Source organism: Zea mays, chromosome 6 (genome assembly GCF_902167145.1).
Source record: "Zea mays cultivar B73 chromosome 6, Zm-B73-REFERENCE-NAM-5.0, whole genome shotgun sequence".
Lineage (NCBI taxonomy): Eukaryota > Viridiplantae > Streptophyta > Magnoliopsida > Poales > Poaceae > Zea > Zea mays.
Genome location: NC_050101.1, coordinates 105,216,219 through 105,239,574, shown reverse-complemented (window position 1 = coordinate 105,239,574; position 23,356 = coordinate 105,216,219). Strand labels below are relative to the sequence as shown.

At 46.6% G+C, this 23,356-nt stretch overlaps 2 protein-coding genes and 2 long non-coding RNA genes across 4 annotated transcripts; 3 read left to right on the top strand and 1 right to left on the bottom strand.

Annotated features, from left to right (window-relative positions):
• The first annotated feature begins 14,919 nt into the window (after window positions 1–14,919).
• On the top strand, window positions 14,920–17,152 carry LOC109940493 (protein FAR-RED IMPAIRED RESPONSE 1-like). Its single transcript, XM_020540030.1, has 5 exons — window positions 14,920–15,159; window positions 15,361–15,872; window positions 15,963–16,345; window positions 16,463–16,497; window positions 17,003–17,152. Exons 1-5 carry the CDS (start codon window positions 14,920–14,922, stop codon window positions 17,150–17,152), a joined length of 1,320 nt encoding a protein of 439 aa, XP_020395619.1.
• A 9-nt stretch (window positions 17,153–17,161) lies between these two features.
• LOC109940639 (uncharacterized) lies at window positions 17,162–17,831 on the top strand. The gene is made up of 3 exons (XR_002263255.1): window positions 17,162–17,270; window positions 17,346–17,686; window positions 17,768–17,831. It is a non-coding gene; the product is annotated as an uncharacterized lncRNA (long non-coding RNA).
• Window positions 17,832–17,897: 66 nt separating this feature from the next.
• Window positions 17,898–18,629, top strand: LOC109940619 (uncharacterized). Its single transcript, XM_020540209.1, has 3 exons — window positions 17,898–17,980; window positions 18,089–18,157; window positions 18,233–18,629. Exons 2-3 carry the CDS (start codon window positions 18,113–18,115, stop codon window positions 18,581–18,583), a joined length of 396 nt encoding a protein of 131 aa, XP_020395798.1. The 5' UTR covers window positions 17,898–17,980; window positions 18,089–18,112; the 3' UTR covers window positions 18,584–18,629.
• A 1,181-nt stretch (window positions 18,630–19,810) lies between these two features.
• On the bottom strand, window positions 19,811–20,271 carry LOC109940169 (uncharacterized). The gene is made up of 3 exons (XR_002262708.1): window positions 20,154–20,271; window positions 19,962–20,087; window positions 19,811–19,847 (listed from the first exon to the last, which is right to left on the bottom strand). It is a non-coding gene; the product is annotated as an uncharacterized lncRNA (long non-coding RNA).
• Window positions 20,272–23,356: the final 3,085 nt, after the last annotated feature.

Sequence of the window (23,356 nt, the reverse complement as noted above, 5' to 3'; positions counted from 1 at the left end):
GCCAGGCCCCAACGGGGTCATCACCGTCGGCCCCACGTACCGACACGCGTACGAATGCGACGTGGAGTGCGTGGAGTACGCCGAGGCCCACGCCGAATCCGAGGCCCTCATCGCCGACCTGGAGAGCCTCTCCAAGGAGGCGCCAGATGTGAAGCACCATGCTGGCAATTTCGAGCCAGCGGAGACGGTCAAATCCGTCCCTCTCGACCCCAGCAACGACGCCTCCAAGCAGATCCGGATCGGCTCTGAGCTCGACCCCAAATAGGAAGTAGTGCTCGTCGACTTTCTCCGCGCGAACGCCGAAGTCTTTGCGTGGAGTCCCTCGGACATGCCTGGCATACCGAGGGAAGTCGCCGAGCACTCGCTGGACATCCGAGCTGGAGCCTGACCCGTGAAGCAGCCTCTGCACCGATTCGACGAAGAAAAGCGCAGAGCCATAGGCGAGGAGATCCACAAGCTGATGGCTGCAGGGTTCATCAAAGAGGTATTCCATCCCGAATGGCTTGCCAACCCTGTGCTTGTGAGAAAGAAAGGAGGGAAATGGCGGATGTGTGTAGACTACACTGGTCTAAACAAAGCATGTCCGAAGGTTCCCTACCCTCTGCCTCGCATCGATCAAATCGTGGATTCCACTGCTGGGTGCGAAACTCTGTCTTTCCTCGATGCCTACTCAGGGTATCACCAAATCAGGATGAAAGAGTCTGACCAGCTCGCGACTTCTTTCATCACACCTTTTGGCATGTACTGCTACGTTACTATGCCATTTTGTTTGAGGAATGCGGGTGTGACGTACCAAAGGTGCATGAACCACGTGTTCGGCGAACACATTGGTCGAACGGTCGAGGCTTACGTCGATGACATCATAGTCAAGACAAGGAAAGCCTCCGACCTCCTTTCCGACCTTGAAACGACATTCCGGTGTCTCAAGGCGAAAGGCGTAAAACTCAATCCCGAGAAGTGCGTCTTCGGAGTCCCCCGAGGCATGCTCTTGGGGTTCATCGTCTCCGAGCGGGGCATCGAGGCCAACCTGGAGAAAATCGCGGCCATCACCAGCATGGGGCCCATCAAGGACTTGAAAGGCGTACAGAGGGTCATGGGATGCCTTGCGGCTCTGAGCCGCTTCATCTCGCGCCTCGGCGAAAGAGGCCTACCCCTGTACCTCCTCTTAAGAAAGGCCGAGTGCTTCACTTGGACCCCTGAGGCCGAGGAAGCCCTTGGAAACCTGAAGGCGCTCCTCACGAACGCGCCCATCTTGGTGCCCCCCGCTGCCGGAGAAGCCCTCTTGATCTACTTCGCCGCTACCACTCAGGTGGTCAGCGCCGCGATCGTGGTTGAGAGACGAGAAGAAGGGCACACTTTGCCCGTCCAGAGGCCGGTCTACTTCATCAGTGAGGTACTGTCCGAGACCAAGATCCGCTACCCACAAATTCAGAAGCTGCTGTACGCGGTGATTCTGACGCGACGGAAGTTGCGACACTACTTCGAGTCTCATCCGGTGACTGTGGTGTCATCCTTCCCCCTGGGGGAGATCATCCAGTGCCGAGAGGCCTCGGGTAGGATTGCAAAGTAGGCGGTGGAAATCATGGGCGAGACAATCTCGTTCGCCCCTCGGAAGGCCATCAAGTCCCAAGTCTTGGCGGACTTTGTGGCTGAATGGGTCGACACCCAGCTCCCGGCAGTTCCGATCCAACCGGAACTGTGGACCATGTTTTTCGACGGGTCGCTGATGAAAACAGGGGCAGGCGCGGGCCTGCTCTTCATCTCGCCCCTCGGGAAGCACCTCCGCTACATGTTGTGCCTCCATTTTCCGGCGTCCAACAACGTGGCTGAGTACGAGGCTCTGGTCAACGGGTTGCGCATCACAATCGAGCTAGGGGTCCGACGCCTAGACGCTCGCGGTGACTCGCAGCTTGTCATCGACCAAGTCATGAAGAACTCCCACTGCCGCGACCCGAAGATGGAAGCCTACTGCGACGAGGTTCGGCGCCTGGAAGACAAGTTCTACGGGCTCGAGCTCAACCACATCGCCCGACGATACAACGAGACTACGGACGAGCTGGCTAAGATAGCCTCGGGGCGAACAACGGTTCCCCCGGATGTCTTCTCCCGAGACCTACATCAACCCTCAGTCAAGACCGACGACACGCCCGAGCCCGAGAAGGTCTCGACCCAGCCCGAGGCACCCTCGGCCCCCGAGGGTGAGGCACTGAGTGTCGAGGAGGAGCGGAGCGGGGTCACGCCTAATCGAAACTGGCAGACCCCGTACCTGCAATATCTCCACCGAGGAGAGCTGCCCCTCGACCGAGCCGAAGCTCGGCGACTGGCGCGGCGCGCCAAGTCATTCGTCTTGCTGGGGGACGAGAAGGAGCTCTACCACCGCAGCCCCTCAGGCATCCTCCAGCGATGCATATCCATCGCCGAAGGCCAGGAGCTCTTACAAGAAATACACTCGGGGGCTTGCGGTCATCACACAGCACCTCGAGACCTTGTTGGAAACACCTTCCGACAAGGTTTCTACTGGCCGACCGCGGTGGCTGACGACACTAGAATTGTCCGCACCTGCCAAGGGTGTCAATTCTACGCAAGGCAGACCCACCTGCCCGCTCAGGCTCTGCAGACAATACCCATCACCTGGTCGTTTGCTGTGTGGGGCCTGGACTTCGTCGGTCCCTTGCAGAAGGCACCCGGGGGCTACACGCACCTGCTGGTCGCCATCGACAAATTCTCCAAGTGGATCGAGGTCCGACCCCTAAACAGCATCAGGTCTGAACAGGCGGTAGCGTTCTTTACCAACATCATCCATCGCTTTGGGGTCCTGAACTCCATCATCACCGACAACGGCACCCAGTTCACCGGCAGAAAGTTCCTGGACTTCTGCGAGGATCACCACATCCGGGTGGACTGGGCCGCCGTGGCTCACCCCATGACGAATGGGCAAGTAGAGCGTGCCAACGGCATGATTCTGCAAGGACTCAAGTCACGGATCTACAACGACCTCAACAAGTTCGGCAAGCGATGGATGAAGGAGCTCCCCTCGGTGGTCTGGAGTCTGAGGACAACGCCGAGCCGAGCCACGGGTTTCACACCGTTCTTTCTAGTCTATGGGGCCGAGGCCATCTTGCCCACAGACTTAGAATACGGTTCCCCGAGGGCGAGGGCCTACGACGACCAAAGCAATCAAACAAACCGAGAAGACTCACTGGACCGGCTGGAAGAGGTTCGGGACATGACCTTATTACACTCGGCGCGGAATTAGCAGTCCCTGCGACGCTACCACGCCCGAGGGGTTCGGTCCCGAGACCTCCAGGTGGGCGACTTGGTGCTTCGGCTGCGACAAGACGCCCGAGGGTGGCACAAGCTCACGCCTCCCTGGGAAGGGTCGTTCGTCATCGCCTAGGTTCTGAAGCACGGGACATACAAGCTGGCCAACAATCAAGGCGAGGTCTACATCAACGCTTGGAACATCCGACAGCTACATCGCTTCTACCCTTAAGATGCTTTCAAGTCGTTCGTACACCTCGTTCACATACAAAGTCTAACCATCAAGGAAGGGTCAGCCTTTCCTCGACAAAGCCCGACCCTCCCTCGGGGGCTACAAGTGGGATCCTGAAAACGATGGAGTACACGTAAGCAGCCAAGGCTGACCGAGCCGAGGGACTCCTACGCCTCCGGGATATGGATACCTCACTCATCACCTTCTGCGATAAGTAACTCACACTCGGATAAGCGATTCTACGGACCGAACAAGTCTTAACGCTCGAAAACTCTTCTGCCAAAACGATTTTTCGTGCCTTCTCGACTATATCGATAGTAGAATCCTACGGACGGGTAAGAGTACACGTAAGCGGCAAGGCCGATCGAGCCGAGGGACTCCTACGCCTCCGGGATACGGATACCTCACTCGTCACCTTCCGTGAGAAGTAACCCTCGCTCGGACAGACAATTCTGTTACCGACAAATAAGTCCAGATACTCGAAACAAGAGGAAAAGAAACACAGCTTTACAACGCGACGACAGTATGTTTGGGCCTCGGCGGCCGCAGAAAACATACGCACACTACAAGATGAACTGATCCCGCAGGCTCAGACGTCGACGGAGGGGGAGCAACAGCACCCTCGGCGTCAACTCCACCTTCGGCGAAGTCCGACCGAGCCTCGGACGGCAACAAGGTCGAAGGATCTCCGCTCCGAAGGACGACGTCAGCGCCACGCCCGGGCTATCGCCGCCAGGGTCTCCTTCAGGAATCCGGCCCGAGCAGACGGCTCGGCCGGCCGCCCCGATGCCTCAGCCAGCTGTCTTCCGAGGACACCAACCCGGCTCGTGGCTTCGGCAACTCGACTCCGGCATCGGTCCCGCCAGTGGACGGCCCGGCCAGGCTCCAGCCGACGAAGTCTTCTTTTCGAGCCAACTCTGCCTCTGGCCATGCTAACACCGCTGCCTTCGGCTTCGGCTCATCGAAGAGCGGCCGAGGGTTCCCTTAACTAAGCAAGAGAAGCCTCGGGCGGCAAGGCCGACCGAGCCGAGGGACTCCTACGCCTCCGGGATACGGATACCTCACTCGTCACCTTCGCACGAGGCAACTCACGCTTGGTGAAGCGGTCCAGCTAGCCGACGGGCGAGTCCTAGCGCTCGAAATGAGGAAAAAACACGGCTCCGTGCCAAAAATACATACATGTTCAGGCCCCGACAACCACAATGAACAAGACACTGGCACTCAAGGTGCCATTACAAACGGAGCTCCGGTTCCGCCCCCGCGGGTATGAACGACCTCCACACTGGAGAGCCTGCGGGGTGACAAGCTCCGGGCGACCCGCCAGCGACCTCTGCAACAGCAGCCATGGTCCCGGGACGGACACAGCCACCGGAAGGCTCTCGTTCACGTCCCCACTCAAGGGACGCGAACCAGACATTAAAGCCAAAGAGCCGGAGGTCGGTCCGTAGGCGGCGCTGACGGTCTTGACGGCGGAGAAGCTTTCTCCAGCTGCCACCACGTCAGCACCAACGGCGGCGTCCGCCTGTCCACCAACGCCGCACCAGCGAGCGCGGGCCGCTCCAAAGCGCACCGGCAGGTCCTCGCTCCCGTCCTCGCCACGAAAGCGAGGACAGAGGACGAAATGTTGCATCCTAGCTAGGCAACAACAGTTCGCCTTCCCCGACATGGCTGGAGGACGCGTCCTCCGCAGAGCTGGAGGATGGTTTCCACCACCAGAAGCTGGAAGAAGAGGTGGCCAGCCGACTCGTGCGGGAGGTAGAGCCCCGGCTCACCTCTCTCTCCGCCCCAGCAAGGATGATGAAGATCCTTGAAGCTGAGGGCGGGGCAGAGGCCGCAGCCCGGCTCGCTTCTCCCCACCATCGAACTGGTGGTCACCGTCTTGGGTGACCACCGGCGAGGGGATGCAGCTGGGCTGCCTGATGAAAATCCTTGAAACCGAACGATGGCTGAAAGGTACCAACTTCCGCGAAGTTGCGTTCCTCCAACGACGACAAGGCGGAAGAACCGCGGGCGCCCCCCATCTGGGGGCTCGGAAGGTGGAAAGACGCGATGCATGAGGGGAGCGCAAAGACATGGTTGCCTTTCAAGGGGGTCACCCTCCTTTTAAAGGCAACTCTCCCCACTTGTGTCCTCAGCCGTCACGGGCTAAGTCTTCTCCAACACGCTCCAAGGTCCTCCCCCTACGACATGGGGGCTGGGTCCCATGCGTCGCGCAAAGTCGGCCCAGGGCAGAAGGAGCCAAAACCGCCGTGCGCGGTGCGCGTAACTTCCCAGCGGTTACAAGCATTCCTCCACTTTCGCCCAGACCAGCGGGCGAAAGGGCGGACTGCCATGCAGGCGGCATGCAACCGCACCAAGGGGCGCACCCTTTCGACTTTGACGCGTCCAGCATGGAGGCCCAGGCCCACACGTCATGTAACCGGCGCGCCGGTTACTACGTGCGAGAAACTGCACCGCCACTTGCGCCAGTACCGCGCCTCCTCGACTGCGGAACCAGTGCCGCGACTCGAGGCGACCCTGCGCACGGCCCAACAGTGCCAACCGAGCACATCAGTCACGGGTCAGTCAGCCGCGGGAGAAGGCGCGACGGTCGATACGACCAGAAATGGGCCGGCAGTAATGGCGGTGGCAGGCGGGCAGAAGCAGCGGTCAAGTCGTCAGCAAGCTCACGTCCCCTCCTGGGACAGCGAGAGAACCCTCTCCCACGGCGTGAAGACGACGCACCCGTGTTCCGTTCCTCGAACGGCTCGCGCACGCGCAATGGCTGTCCCGCGAACCGCTCGTCTCGTCGCATTAACTCTGCGGCAGGACAAGCGGCACCTTTGGCAGGAGAAGCAGGCGACGCTTCGCTTCCGCCATAATGACCGTGTCAAAAAGGGTGCGCCACGACGTTCAATTTCGTATCCTTTTCCTCTTCTTCTTTCTCTCTCTTACAACAGGGACCAGGAAAGGGGACACCCCGAAAGGGATCCTTCTTCGCGAAGGAAGCGGGCCCCGAGCCCCCCTGCTGATCAGAGGTTCGAAGGCTGGCCCCTCGGAAGGGTTCAAGAGCCGCCTCAGAGCACTCGGGCTCCGCGCCCACTACTGGTCAGAGGTTCGAAGGCCGGCCCCTTGGAAGGGTTCAACAGCCGCCTCAGGCCACTCGGGCTCCGCGCCCACTACTGATCAGGGGTTCGTAGGCTGGCCCCCGAAGGGTTCGACAGCCGCCTCAGACGCAGAGCGAGGGATGACCCTGGGTACGTTCGATACATAACCAAGGCTCGGGCTACGCTCCCGAGGTACCCTAGGACATATCCGAGACCAACGAGAACGATCTTGTAACGGAATCCCACCAGAGGGAGGCATCGAGCCCTCGGACCCCGTCAAAAGGGGACCGGGTCCGGCAAATCACCCGCAGGTACTTTTGGAGCGCGCCTCCGGGCCACTAGCCGACCCCTAACGAATGGGGCACGGGCGTCCACTCGGATTACCCGTTAGCAACTCACTGGAGACACCATGTTCGGCGCCCTCCGAGGGCAACATGGCGCTTCCCCCTCCTCCTTGCGGAAAGGCGACGCAGGGGCGTATATAAAAAAGTCGAGTCTGTCCTTGACCGTCCTCTCGCTCTGTGCGAAGGCTTGGGGGCTGCTCTCGCAAACCCGGCTCCGGCCAAACCGTTGACAACGTCAACATACCAGCCCGAGAACTTGGGACTCGACTGTGCACCCGGGCTACGGCCAGTTCGCATGAGGGAACAACCAGACCGGCCGAAGCATCACGAAATGCATTAAGACCTCGAAGGAGTCAAACCACTCCTCCGAGGCCTCGGGGGCTACACCCGGCGGGTACGCTCGCGCGCACCCACCGGAACGAAACGCAACCGAGAAAGGCCGGTCCCCTTGCAAAAAGTGCGACAAAAGCCTCTAAGCGAGTATTTACACTCCCTTCGAGGCTCGGGGGCTACTGTCGGGGACCATAATTAGGGGTACCCCCAAGACTCCTAATCTCAGCTGGTAACCCCCATCAGCACAAAGCTGCGAAGGCCTGATGGGTGCGATTAAGTCAAGGCTCGGTCCACTCAAGGGACACGACCTCGCCTCGCCCGAGCCCAGCCTCGGGCAAGGGCAGCCAACCCCGGAGGATTCACGTCTCGCCCGAGGGCCCCCTCAAGCAACGGACACACCTTCGGCTCGCCCGAGGCCCAGTCTTCGCCGAGAAGCAACCTTGGCCGGATCGCCACACTGACCGACCGTATCGCAGGAACATTTAATGCAAGGATGACCTGACACCTTATCCTGACACGCGCCCTTCAGTCGACAGAGCCGAAGTGACAGCAATCACTTCGCCGCTCCACTGACCGGCCTGACAAGAAGACAGCACCGCCTGCGCCGCTCCGACTGCTGTGCCACTCGACAGAGAGAGGCTGACAGTAGCCAAGTCCGGCCTTGGGCGCCATAGGAAGCTCCGCCTCGCCCGACCCCAGGGCTCGGACTCGGCCTCGGCCCTGGAAGACGACGAACTCCGCCTCGCCCGACCCCAGGGCTCGGACTCGGCCTCGGCTCCGGAAGACGACGAACTCCGCCTCGCCCGACCCCAGGGCTCGGACTCGGCCTCGGCTCCGGAAGACGACGAACTCCGCCTCGCCCGACCCCAGGGCTCAGACTCAGCCTTGGCCTCAGACGATGGTCTCCGCCTCGCCCGACCCGGGGCTCGGACTCGACCTCGGAAGACAGACTCGACCTCGACCTCGGAGGAGCCTCTGCCTCGCCCGACCCAGGGCTCGGACCGACCACGTCACAGGGGGGCCATCATTACCCTACCCCTAGCTAGCTCAGGCTACGAGGAACAAGACCGGCGTCCCATCTGGCTCGCCCCGGTAAACAAATAATGATGGCGCCCCGCGTGCTCCATGACGACGGCGGCTCTCAGCCCCTTACGGAAGCAAGGAGACGTCAGCAAGGACTCGACAGCCCCGACAGCTGTCCTTCCGCAAGGCTCCAGCGCTCCTCCGACGACCATGACATCATATGAACAGGGTGCCAAAACCTCTCCGGCTGCCACGACGGCATGTACTTAGGGCACTAGCTCCTCTCTGCTAGACACGTTAGCACACTGCTACATCTCCTATTGTACACCTGGGCCCTCTCCTTACGCCTATAAAAGGAAGGTCCAGGGCACTCGTACGAGAAGGTTGGCCGCGCGGGAGAACGGGACGGCGCGTATAGGCCTCTCGCCCCCTCCCACGCGGACGCTTGTAACCCCCTACTGCAAGCGCACCCGACCTGGGCGCAGGACAACACGAAGGTCGCAGGTTTCCCCTTTTTGCCTGTCTCCCCTTTCTTCCCTCCTTCGTGCTCCGTCTCGCGTCGACCCATCTGGGCTGGGACACGCGACAACAATTTACTCGTCGGTCCAGGAACCCCCCGGGGTCGAAACACCGACACTATGGTTTGCCCACGTCCTAATTTGTCATACGCTATGAGTTTGGTTAGTAGATTCATGACTAATCCTAAGTGGATTTTAAAGTATTTGCATGGTACATCTAATGCTTGTTTCCGGTTTGGCAAGGTCAAAGAGGGACTTGTTGGATACGTTGATTCAGATTATGGAGCATATTTGGATAAGAGAAGATCATTGACATGTTATGTATGCATAGTTTGTGGATGTGCAGTCAGTTGGAGGGCATGTCTTCAGCCCATAGTTGCTTTGTCTACTATAGAGGCAGAGTATGTTGCAGCTTGTGATGATAGCAAAGAGACCGTTTGGTTCAAAGATCTATCTGTTGAATTTTGTGGAGATATATCTTTGTTACATAGTTCTGTGACAGTCAGAGTGCTATTTGCCTTACAAAGGATAAGGTGTTTCATGAGAGGACAAATCACATTGATATTAAGTATCATTATATAGCGCGCAACAAGATTCTGGAAAGATAAATGGCTTAATAATTCTCCTCTTAGAGAGCAATTCCCAAACCTTTTTAATATAGTGCGCAATAAGACCTCGCTGGTTGTAGAAGTGCTGTCACATGAAAATCTAAATCTTTCTTTCCGAAGATCCATTGTTGGAATTAAGCTTGTAGAATGGCAGACCATGATACACTTACTGGCTACGGTTAATATGACTCCGGTGAGGTACACTTTCGTGTGGAGAGCTCATTGGAATGGGACTTTCTCAACCCGATCCATGTATTATAATTTAATCAGTATCCCCAATTATAATCGTGGATGTTTGCATTGGAAGTTGAAATTACCCCTTAAGATTAAGATCTTTCTTTGGTATTTAGGTAGGGGCTGATCCTAACCAAAGACAACTTAGCCAAACGTAGATCACGAGGAAGACTGAAGTGCAGTTTTTGTAATCAGAACGAGAACATACAACATCTTTTCTTTGATTGCTACATAGCTAAAACTGTTTGGAGAATTATTTATTTTACTTTAAAAATAGACCCACCCGTTAATATTAACCATATTATAGGGAATTGGGAATCCAACAAAGGTTGTATGCATAAAAAGCTGCTTCTTTCTAGCATTGCGGCTTTGTTTTGGTCGATTTGGCTTTGCCGTATTGATGTGGTGTTTAATCATAACCATATATCGTCAATTATACAGGTGATTTTTAGAGGCACACATTGGTTCAGATTTTGGAGACTCATACAGAAGGAAGAAACACAACAACAAATCCTTGTCGTGTGTCAGTCTTTGGAGGTCTTCGCGAGCCACGGGTGGCGGCCTAATACAAGGATCGACAAGGTTTAGTGTTTGTGGTCTTATTATATTCTATATCATGTTTTAAGTTGAAGTTTGTTTGATCCACAAATTGTTGAGATGATGTATTATTTGAATTATATGGTTGTATGCATGAAAATGCAAAAGGCCGTAATGATATTTCCATTTCCAAAAAAAGTATCATTATATATATCTGGGAAATAGGTGCAGAAGGTGAATTGAGGGTATGCAATATCAATACATATTTCAATCCAGCTGATATGACGACTAAACTTGTTCCTGGAGCTAAGTTTGAGCTTTGCTCGAATTTAGTTGGTATAATTGCTTAGCCCTGACGGCTTTGTTGGCACCAGTAATTTATTCCTTCTATTATTTAGAAAGTTGCTTACAACTTATTGCTAAAAGATGGAATTTGTCTCAAGTGGATATTGTTGATTTTGTGATCCAAACTGTATATGAAGACCGTGTTGGCAAACGAAGTTGAGGTCTGTTGCCCAAGGACAATCATCTGTAAACACTCCACATTTTGTATATATATTGGTGACCCTAATTAGGGTTTGTACACGTCAATAATTTTACTCCTTTTATAAGCCACCGTCAAGGACGACGTTATGTAAACACTTCACATATAGCGAAAGTTTTGTCTGTCTGGTGCCCGTAGTTTTTTCCTTCGCTTCGTGCCCGTGCTTGCTTGGTTTATTTTATTTACTAATCAATTTAACTATGTCTCCGCAAATTGCTCAAGCAGACAAAGGCTCCGTTGTCGCCGTGCCAGCTAGCCGCTACCAATCTGAACCTGTCTCTCTCCCTACCTGCTCTCGCCTCGCATCAACCAGCACAACTTTTAGCATGATCGCATCTGTGTTCAAGTGTCAATTAAACCGCTCGAGGTCGAGGAGCAAGTATCGTTGGAGGATGTGGTGTCAACTGAATAGCGCGAATTGATGTTCAGTGGGATGTGGGAGAGCACATGCTCTGAATTGGGGGGCTGCTAGTGCTAGCTGCAGTACTCCTTTTAGTTTCGTATAGCTCAAACGTATGGAGAACCAATCAAGGTAACTTTAAGGAAGGGATTAACGGTCTTGACTTGTCATGATATCTATTTATACCACTCTATAATCCACCAATTTATATTTTCCAAAATCCACCCAATTCAACCAAATCACCCTCCACACCTATAACTCACACTAAATCCACCAAACAAATTGCACTCAGACTTAATACACAATCAAAACCAACGGTTCAAATCGCTGAATAACTTTCTTTCATTTACTCACTCAAATCCAACAGACTATATTATTTGAATCATCACTTATCTCTCCTGTGTTTCCGCCGCCCCTCCCCTCACTCATGTCGCGCCGTCGACCCCTTCCCTCTTCTCTCTTGAGATCGTAGCGTTAACATGAGCTATATGCTAGTACCACTTAAGGCTTTGTTTGGTTATTCCAATTCTATTTGGGTTTGAGTGTATTGGAATGGATTGAGATGAATTCTGACTTGTTACGTATTTAAACCGACTCAATACCCCCAATCCACATGAATTAACGGTGAAACGAACAAGTCCTAAATTTATAAGCTCTAAAAATGTATTTTTGGATTTGGATGGCTAATTTTGTTAAGTAGCGCATAACATGTACATGTTACCCATGTCAGCACGTGACTGTATATGTACAAGTATTGACCGGGTCCAAAATGATGGGATGGTAACTGCACAGGAGTTGTCACGGTCCATATCAGATATTCAGATCCATGTCATTGGCTCCATATCGAAAGATGTGATGGTAACTAAGAGGTTGATTGATTGCGCTAGAACTAATAGTTACTTGTCTAAAAATTGCTAGTGAAATTAGCTGGTTAACAAATAACTAGATTGGTTAGATGTTTTTAACTAACTATAATGCATTCAAACATGGTCTAAAGCTCCTCTAGCCATATATAGGAGGAGCACATTTTTTTTTCAAAGGCTCCCCTATATAATCTCCATATATATATAGAAAGAAGGAATCTCCATGTATGTGTATATATATAGGGGGAGCACTATGTTTCTATTATACTTTAACTATGTTGTTTCTTTGCGATATTAATCATGTTTAAACCACATACATGATAATAATATATATTACAGTAGTATAAATATTGTATGATTTTTAAAGTTTTGAAATAATAAAAAATAAATATCAAATAACTGAGTTACAGTGTATAGGAGAAGTTGTATAAGGGGAATGGCTATAGACGTCCTACATAGGAGGAGAATATTTTAAAAAAGATATTAGAAAATACAGATAAAGAGATATATAGGAGGGAATCGTTGGACAAAAACGTTCTCACCTACCCACCCTGCCAGTGTCCACCTCCTAATTTCTCCTCTACCTCGTCTAGTACGCTAGCCAACAATGGAGATTGGAGAACTAAGCATAGTGGCAACCACCTTGCACACGTTCTAAGATGCCAAGCTTTAGTTACTGTGTGTCCATTAAGTGGTCATGACAACTTAGGTAACTGTACAGATTATAAGCTAACCTAATCGAACTCCACATGGGACGAACTAAGGGTTCAGCGCTGCTTGTTTGTTGTGTGTGTGTGTGAAGTTCTAAAAGAGACAAACAATTGAGAACGATACTAGTTTTACACACTGATCATGTTTAGTACGTTACTAATAGTGGGTAGGCTACTTTTATCTTTCTTCTACTCCGTATTAAAAAAAATGATGGGCGGCGGCCAGATACGGGGTGACCTAGTTTTCGGGCCTGTTTGGTTCACCTTTTTTCTAACCAACTTTTCTGAAAATCTGGCCGTGGGGAGAATCTGGCTGTGAGGAGAATCTGAGTATCATTACGATTACGTGTGGAGGAAGATAAAGTTATTTATAGGGCTCAGGATCTATAAAAGTGACGGATTCCTACTATTACAACGACTCAACCGATTATATGTTTATATTAATTTTGGATGGTTTTTGACCCAACAAATTTTATAGAAGCTGGTTGAAAAGCTGAGTGTTTGGCAGTCCGCAGCAGCTTTTGGTGGCCAAAAGCTGCCAGAAGCCGAAACAAATGGGGCCTTCTTCTCTGTAATAAGAGCCCCTCATTATTATTCTTTTGGAGGGGGTTGACTTTGCATCAAGTTGCTCACATGACCCCGACAATAAAACGGGCTCACATGCTCACTCTTTGGCCACGTACTCTATCTATCTTATCTTTTGTGGCAAGTAGGATAGTTTAATTTCCGTTGATAGTCTAACTGGTTACGCTTCAAGCAGGTCTCGGTCGGTCAAGGTTGTGGAGTGGTCCAACATTTTGCACATTTTTCTCATGGCTATATGTTTCAGCAAATCGATATTATAGTAGCTATAGCTACCACATCAATTGGAATTAGGATATTCTTCGTATACATCAATTACAGTACAAATGCTCACATACGGACTTTCCTTTTGATTGTTTGGCAAAATTCGGATCCGTTTCTCCCAAAGCGACTTTTTGCTCACACCCAAATCCAATACTTGGCGGTCCAAACTCCAGAGCAGCATGTTAATTAGTGGTAGTATGCAAGTAGCTAGTGGAATAAAATTAACCAAACAGCCGGTGAGTTCTGTCTGGGATTTATCAGCATGCATGCTTGCGCTACTTCCTTTGTGGCAACAGCGCAGCAGATCTAGCTGTCAGAGCGCATTAGATTAAAACCAGTAATGTAACCTAACCATTGGAGCCTCTTGGCAAGAAGTTGATAAAAATTGGTGTAAAATGCTAGATAATGAGACTTCGCCGGTGTAATGTTGTCATATTGGCATATAATAACATTATTGCCGCATATGTCGTGAAATTTTGTACTTTTTTTAATACTATCGGCGGCTGTGGCAGGGATCAAGCTGGCAGCACGTTAGATTATGGTTGCTTGGCACCTCTTGTCTGAAACCATGCATTATTGTACGTGCAGCTGATTTGCTTTGCCTATATATATATATATATATATATATATATATATATATATATATATATATATATATATATATATATATATATATATATATATATATATATATATATATATATATATATATATATATATATATATATATATATATATATATATATATATATATATATATATATATATATATATATATATATATATATATATATATATATATATATATATATAGGGCGTTGGTAATGGAAGCCCTGGGCTTCATATAGGTGCGCGGAGCCCCAGCCGGACGAGCCGAACGTGGTCGAACCGAATGGATCGATCCAGGCGGCCCGTTTTAATGCAGTCCAGTTATGCAAGTATAATTGCTTGTACAAATATGCGTAAACAAACGTGGGCGACGTGTTCGTACGTGGATCGGTGACGTGTAACCCGTAAAAGGGGAAGCGCATTTAAACAGACAGTTACGACACCGTAAATATATTCATAACATTGCATAGATGTCTGTTACTCCGCCGAACAGATCGCCCACGATCAGCGTGGCCACGATCCTAAAATTAAGCGGGTAATGGATATGCGCCGTGAAATATGCGTCCACGATATTGGATATACGTTTGGTACAGGGAAAAAAATCATAATCTTCCAGAAAAGTGGTGAGTACGCATCATTTGATAGTCCACTGCTGGGTGAACGGCGATTTGGATCTGGAAGATGGCGGCGCCATGGGGAAACAAGACCATAAGTGAGTATGCGACGCCGACGTCTGTTCATAGACAAAATCAATGCTTGGATATCGTAACAATGGTGCAGGAAGAAGAACAAGGAGGGTACCAGTTAGCGTCAGATGGAATTACGCATACAGAATCAGCTACTGCTGTAAACGCAATTACTCCACCGGCAGCTTTGAGGGCCCCAGGGGTTGATGAACAGACCATATTTGAGGCATCAAGGATGACAGTAACTGAAGGAGGGCAGCACCTTAATACTATGCGTACTATTGGTGATCATGAACAGGACACACCAGTGATTCTGCAGAGACATGTAAGTAATATTGAACTGATTTGAATTTTCAGTATTGAACGTTGAATTGTATACAGTATAAGGCAGCTAGAGATGGTGTGACATTAAGTATTTATATTGTGCATACACTGTGAAACTTTTGGCTGAAAATTGTTATGATCTACATACAACATAAAAATATGTAGGGTACCATAGATGATACAATTTATATTTTTTGGACAGGAAGTTACAATTGATCCGAGATTAGTACCTAAAGTTGGTATGACATTCAGTGGGGTGGATGAAGCATATAAATTTTATAGTAGGTATGCATATGAAGTTGGATTTCCATTGAAAAAGTATAGGGAACGGAAAAATTGTAAGTGGTTGAATTGCTCGATGGAAGGCAAAAGATCAGTAAGGGGAATATCAAACCCAAAGGTACGTAGTACCAGTTCGAAACGGACACAATGCAAGGCCGGTATGAAACTTAAAAAAATTTATGATGATGCAAAAGAGACAGTTATATCAGTGCGTATTGATCTGTTGCACTTGGATCATAATCATGAATTTTTTAAAAAGGATACCGAAAAGAATCAATTACAATGCAACAAGACGCATGATCCTGAATACATGGAGTTCATAAGTTCAATGCAAGAGAGTCGAATCCCGCAACATTGTATTATGGATTATGTATCAGAAATGCACGGTGGTCCTGAGAGTGTGCCTGTAACAGCACAGGACATGTATAACCTGTAAGTTTATGATATGTACCGATTGATATACATAATGATATATGCTGGTTGTTGTTTCTGCCTAATGCTAAATTCTCACAATAATTTCAGGAAAAAGGCAAAGCAACGAGAAAGAAATGCAAATGATGTGGCAAAGCTACTATCCTTTTTTGCATCCTGCAAAAAGGATAATCCACAATTTTTCTCTGACTTCCAATTGGATAAAGAAGGCAAGATTTTAAGCATATTTTGGTCACATGCAAGCCAGCAAGGGGATTACATTGATTTTGGTGATGCGGTTACATTTGACACAACACATAAGACTAATCTGTATGAAAAACCACTAGGTATGTTTGTTGGTTCAAATCACCACCTACATTGCACTATATTTGCTTTCGCATTGTTGGGGGATGAAACTGTTGATACATTTGAATGGGTATTCAACGCCTTCAAAACATGCATGGGAACCGAAGGTCCACGAGTGATGCTGACAGGTACGACTGATAATAATGAATTAAATGTATATACATCAACTATGGCTTAAATTAGATATTATTTTCTTTATATAACCTGGAATAAGATTCGTACAATTGTGTCATATATGTTTGCAGATCAAGATCCTGCAATGCCAGTAGCCCTCGAGAGGGTTTTCCCGCATACAATACATCGTTTATGTCTATGGCATGTGCAAAATAGGTATATGCCTTTTCTAAACGAGTTGTATGCAAGATTTGAGGAAATGGACTTTAAGACACGGTTTCAATCTATAATACATCATCCTTTGACTGAGTTGGAGTTTGAGACTGCATGGTCAATGCTACTTGAAGATTTTGATCTGCGCGATAACAGTACTCTGGATAAGCTGTATGGAATACGTAAGGATTGGGTGCTTGCTTTTTTTAAAAATCATTATTGTGGTCTAATGTTGTCTACACAGCGTAGCGAAAGCATGAACAGGCTTGTCAAAAGTGCACATGTTGATGCAAATACTCCGCTTCATCAATTCGCCAAGCAAATGATGAAACTTCTACACAGTAGAAAGATGAAAGAGTCAAAAGAAGCAGTGGGAATCATGGTGAGGATAAAATTGTTATGTCGTATATTGATACTTTAATATAAGTGTAAACTAATTTGCATTATATATGCCACAGGGTCAAAAGGAAACGAACACGCTATACATGTTTGAGATAAGGGTTGCAAGAGCATACACAAGGGCTGTGATGTGTAGATTCCAGGAATCTTTGAAATATGCAACCGCATTCAAGATAATGCATGACGAAGAAGGGGGTGCAAATGATTGAGTAGTGCAACATACAACTAGATCGAATAAAATTGTTTGGGGACAGCACCAATTCAAAGTCACAGCTGATGAAGATGCAGGAAAGTATACTTGTGAATGCAAACATTGGGAACATACAGGTATGGAGTACTACAAAGTAAATATATACATTGAAAACATATGAACAAAATCTTAAGATCATTATTGTTTTATAGGGCTATTCTGTGTACATGTACTACGCGCGTTTATGCATCTTCAGATTGACCGGATACCGAAAGAATATATTTTACAAAGATACACCACCTCTGCAAGGCAAGATGTTCCGTTTTCAAGAGATGATAGGAATTTGAAGGGGAAGGATGGAGAAACTAAGTCATATAGACAGAAGATGTTGCTTAAAAAGGCAATGAAAGTAGTGCATCATGCTAGTTTATCCAAAGCAGGAAATGATAGAGCCCTAACAGTAATGGATGAGCTTCTCGAAGTACTTTCGCGTTTGGAAACAGATATAGACGTTGAGGAAACTTGTGGAACTAGTGGAGGAGATGGTATACAGGTATGTAATGTTTTAATATGTATGTTGCAACATATTATTAATCATATTATATTGATGAGGTGTGAAACAATAAAATCTCAGGACGATGATGAAGCCAATAGAGACAACGAAAAGGATGATGAATTTGACGAAAGGAATAACAAGGTTTGAATCGTTCTGTTGTTAATGTTTATTTGTAAATGATGTATAATGATCTTTCATCCAAATTTTCAGGAAATTCAAGACGTATCTATTATACTTGAACAAGGTGTGGTCAATGATCAAATACATATACCAGTACGTCCATTAGAAGAGGTAATATCTTTAACAACTTTACTGATTTGCAGTTATACATATACATGATTTATACGTTTGAGTTATTGGGTTATGATTGAGCTTAACAAAATGTGTTGTCAATTACAGATTAATTTGCATGATCACGCAATAATGAATGTTAGTGGTGTCAGTGAACAAAATGATAATGCCAGAAAGGTAATAATGGTATAAATACTGTATGTTGGACTACATAATATTATATGCTGAGAAGTATTTACTTTTGAATTGCAGAAACTGGAATTTGCAGTCGATGGGATAAGCTTGGCAAGACCAAATAACTCAAGACCCAAAGGAAGAACAATAAAGGGGAGTGAAGAAAGGGTTATTAAATTGGGAGCTAAAGGTACAAAGAAAATGACCAGGAAATGTCAGAAGTGTGGAATTGCTGATGGTCACAACAGTAGGACATGTTTGTCAATGGAGGAAAATAGACAAAGGTTGGCAAGCCTTGCTGGACGTAAGAGAGGACGACCTCCAGGATCTAGGAACAAGGGTGGCAGTAAAGCTCCTGATTGGAATGAGACAACAACATCTAAAAAACACGCAAATGAGTTCGATAGTAGTGAGTCAGACAGTGATTAGAATGTTGTATGAGATACGATTAATTTGTTTTTACAATAAACCTTGCTTGTTTGGCAACTGATTTATATAGAGGTGGATATTGAAATCTAATAAATGTTGCGTATATTGCTTAATAATGTTGCGTAACTGGAACTACAAAACAGCGTATATAACTTGTGGGATGATCGTATAATGTGTAAACTATATACCAGTACTGTTGATAAAACGACAGCAGTGAGTCAGGCGCGCGAGTAGTCTGTTGTATCTGATAGAAATAATCTAAGATATAAAGTTGTTGAAATCTGATAAATATAGCGTATATTGCTTACTAATGTTGCATAATTGGAAGTAGGAAACATCGTATATGGCCTGGATGATACTCGCATATAAACAGATGGTAGTATTAAGCAATGAGGTATACATATAACATCTTCAGAACATAAAAACAGATCATATTTAAAGCACACAGAAGTGAAAACATCTGATGTTCACATATTCGCGACATAACCATAAGTATCCAGCCAACTAAAGTTCACAGAAAGAACCTGGGTAACACCCCTAACACAAAGTAGCATGACAATTGTTCTGAAAACAGCACATATAAGGAAGCTTCCTACAATTGTTAACTGAACAAAATGGCCAAAATACCACAGTACGGTACATTGCCCACACCATTTCTTAGATCTGACATAGTTCACTAATTGCGCGCAAACATAAATCTCTGGATATCTAATGGAAGTGGCAACGCCTTGTTGATGCGATGGAATGTGAGTTGATGAAGGGCATGAGCACGTAGATCTCGGGAATTGTCCTGCAATAAAAGCATAGCTTGCATCAGACACATCTATAGCTAACATGAACAACTGATGGCAACCGGACTATAGAAACAGTTAGCACAGACACTTACTGGTTGATTGAAAGAAGATATGACACCTGCATTGTGATCATAAGATTTCATGTAACTCATCACAAAAAATCCACAGTCATTTGACCCTGTCCTCATTGTTGGGCAGTTAGATGGCATATCCAATGGAAAATTACCAAACTTAGGAAATTCTGCGTTGGGGCAAACGTGTTGTAACGCTTTGCTCAGCCTACTCATTACCACCCTAGCCCATGGGAATTTCCTGCCACCTAAATAAATTGGATCATAATGATAGTCCTTCCATTCGGTGCCACCAAGTTGTATACCATAGGGATTCGAATCTAAAATGTGGATAACCCGGTGGTGTAGATTGATCACATAGAGTGTCCAATGACCCCTGCTAAGCATAGGTACCATTATCTGTTGATGAGAAAAGTAAATATAGGTTACATGTTGCTGTTGTAAAGTCATGATAATTAAAATGTACAGTTAATGAGCTGATGAAACTGTGAACAAAATGTTAATGGGACTTACCGACTTGCATTTATCCAGATTCACCAAAGCAGGCAATGTGTTGTGCAAGCAATTCTGTAGGACATTTTGATCAAACGGCTGAGGATTCTTGCTGTGACGTTCCTGTTCTTCAAAATTTAACAGAGCCTATAAAAAATAGAGTGTGTAAGTATATTATGTGTATAGTTACAATAACTGTGAAGAAGAACCTACCCCAACGTTGACATCAAGTATTAATCTGTTAGATGTCAGAGTTCGACGATGATTTTTAGAATCATCACGAACACACTCTATGAAACACTGCATGAAGACATCCTCAAGACATTTACCCTCCGCGAAAGAATCATAAATATCCATACAGTTTGCACTGTAATCACCGTAATCAATAACTACCCTGTATGATGAACAAAGGTATAGATTCTTATTTCATAAATGAACCAACTTATAAATACGTTATTCGTAATTTGGGTTACATGTACCTGCTTTGGTCAATGTCCTTGGAACAAATTAAATCCCACAGAGAACGGATACACTCTTGCTCTGTAAGTGGTGGATCAGATCCAGAGATTGTAGTACCTTTGAGTGTATCAACCTGAAATGCAACATGGTTGTAAGTGGTTGAACATTAAAAAAATCAGTTTAATATCATAAAAAGCATTATGTAATATGTATGTTATCATACTGACATGAGGAGTTGGGGTCTGGTCAAAAACTGGCCCACTGTCATTTTGTTCCATCTCCTCTGTTGCCATTGCACCTCTCTACACAAAGGTATATAATTAGGATAACTGTGTTGTATGTATAGTAAAATGTAATTATAACATGAGACATGGACTGCTAACAAACATTTTTTTCCGGTGTCACGTCAAATTTGGGCAAGCAGGTGCAAGCTGATGTGGTTTGAGGTGTGATATTTGTGTTCCTCAAACTTATGTTTCGAACATCAAAACAGAACTCCTGTTGACAAAAAAAGTGTGGTTCGCATACTGCTAAAAAGAAGTATGCATACATGTACGTATAATGAGTAAAAATAGTATTGTCGTTGGACAAATTACCTGTTGATCTGAAACCACATCCGATTCGTCGGGAAAGGTCTCAAGGACTGTACGGATATGTGTTGTCTTTCGTGAATTTCTTCAAACTGAGTAGCACCCAGTTGGGTCTCAAGCTGCGAAGCTTGGGATGGCATATCGGGTGTGGGCTGGGTGGCATCAACTGTGTGTCCTTGTACACAATTATATTGAAAATAATATATGTCAAAATTTGAATTATAAATCAAATGTTGATGTGTATACGTGACAAAAACATAAGCTGTTAACTGTACTCAAAAAACGTATACACATGTCAAAAGATAAAATGTTCTGAATAGTGAATACCTGCTGAATCAGCCGAATTCCCCGGTTGCTGTGGCTCATCCGTCTCGTTTTCCAAATTTTCAGACTCGGCACGTAGTACCTCGTCTATCAATTCTATAAACTTGTCTGCTATGTCATATTGCTTGACAATAATTTTGTCGATGCTGTCTTTTATGGCTACGCATGACTTGTCAACCTCCAAGTCATATGCAGCAAGAATATCTGTGAATTTAGATCGATGACGATGGGGGAGATCGTTGATCTTACTTGACATCATCTCTTTGATAGATGGAAGTTTGATGTTAAAAGTTGGCCGAGGCATGGGGCCAGGGCGCGGTGCATCAAAAATATTGGTCCTGCACTCCGGCTGGTTGTTCAGCAAAAAATAGTAAGAATCCATGTCCACCTTCGTATTCTATTTGTTCAATAAATAATCATAAACAGTGGATATAATACATCATAAACTTGCCTCAGATTGGCGATCAATCTTAGGTCCAACTGCATAGCATGTCTCCGTCGAGCTTCGGAACTAGAAATAAAATTGTAGTTACTATGAGTAACCAACTGTGTAACTATGCATAACCAACTGTGAAAATATGAATAACTTACTTCACAGTGTCCGAAAGATTCAGCCCCATGGCGAACCTTCCTCTTGTCAGCTTTGGTCAAAGCTTTTATGCTATTCTTATCAAAAAATTTAATGCGAGGTGTGCCACTCTTATTATGGGGGGCAGCGGCTGTATGCAGGTGATCCAAGTAGTACAACTACATTAAAAGAATTACAATGTTCAATAGCAATGTAAGTAGACATAACAAACATCGTAAAACATGTTACGTAACTACCAAAGTTAGGAACCAATAATGAAATAAATGTGCATACGGAAAAACACTATACTTACAAGGACAACAATGGAGCATCCATAGATAGTCGTGGAGACATTTGTGGTGATCCGGTTGTGCCACTTCTTGGCAGCTTCACATAGATCATTAAAAATCAACTGGCACCAGTCGATCTCATGGAAACGGTGCATTTCTTCTGTGAGAAGCACCTCATGATATGTGATGCCCCAGCTAGCAGTTGGAAACAGCAATCTGTTGAATAGAATGAGGAAGAAACATCTGATTGAAAGGTCATCATCCTCGCCTTTCCTTAATCGATCCTGTAGAAATGCCACATTGAACTCATCTTTGGCCACACCAAGCTCTGCCCTCAAGTTGCTTGCTGCAACTGCTTCATCAATACCCAAAGGTTTACCACCTCCATGATTTGGCACGCCAAGAATAAGATGAACAATATCCTTTGTGATCTTGAGTTCCTTTCCTGGACCAGGACGTATTGTCATATCCTTGGGGTCTAGCTTGTCCATCAACCATTGGAGGTGTGATCTACTGCACAGCGCATCTACTGTCATATCAAGAATGGAAGAGAAGCCTTTGCGTCTTATAGCCTCACGTTGTCTTTCATTCAAAATGTTAATGCTTGCAATGACATCTTGAGGGTTGCACCTCACATTAAGCCTCTGTTAAACAATATACAACATGAAATAATTTTGTTATTATGAAAAAAATAATCAGAACATTACAAATATGAAATTGTTTGTTGGGTATGCATAACATTAACCTGTCGGGGTAGCTCCTCATGTTTAACCCTCTTTGTCACGACTTTTCTTAACACTCTTGTGTGGCTTTCAGAAACATTGCGCTTCTTCATAGCTGGCATGAAGTCATCTTCATCAGAATCAATCTGAACTGTTTCATTGGTCACATTTTGACTGTCAGCAATTGAAGGATTTTCAACTTCTGGACATGGGTTAGGATGTTCTGCAGAGGGAATGTCTACACTGAAGCACTCCTGGCTTGACTGGATTGTTATACGCTTGGGGTTATTTGGAGGACGGTCGACTTGCTTCATTTTTTTAAATTAACAGCTGCATACATAATATACAATGTTGTAAAAAATAAAAGGTTATATATGCATATGTATTTATGGTGTGGTATGATTGAATCAATTAACCTAATTGTTTTAAATACCAAACCTAAAACATCTGAATATACTGTTCT

What these genes read in the sequence shown, in the direction of transcription:
- LOC109940493 (XM_020540030.1), top strand. Translation starts at nt 14,920, where the DNA reads ATGGTGCAGGAAGAAGAACAAGGAGGGTACCAGTTAGCGTCAGATGGA. An exon ending in CAGTGATTCTGCAGAGACAT is followed by an intron (nt 15,160 to 15,360) that starts GTAAGTAATATT and finishes TTTTTTGGACAG; the next exon opens with GAAGTTACAATTGATCCGAG. An exon ending in TCCACGAGTGATGCTGACAG is followed by an intron (nt 16,346 to 16,462) that starts GTACGACTGATA and finishes ATATGTTTGCAG; the next exon opens with ATCAAGATCCTGCAATGCCA.
- LOC109940619 (XM_020540209.1), top strand. Translation starts at nt 18,113, where the DNA reads ATGAATGTTAGTGGTGTCAGTGAACAAAATGATAATGCCAGAAAG. An exon ending in AAAATGATAATGCCAGAAAG is followed by an intron (nt 18,158 to 18,232) that starts GTAATAATGGTA and finishes TTTGAATTGCAG; the next exon opens with AAACTGGAATTTGCAGTCGA.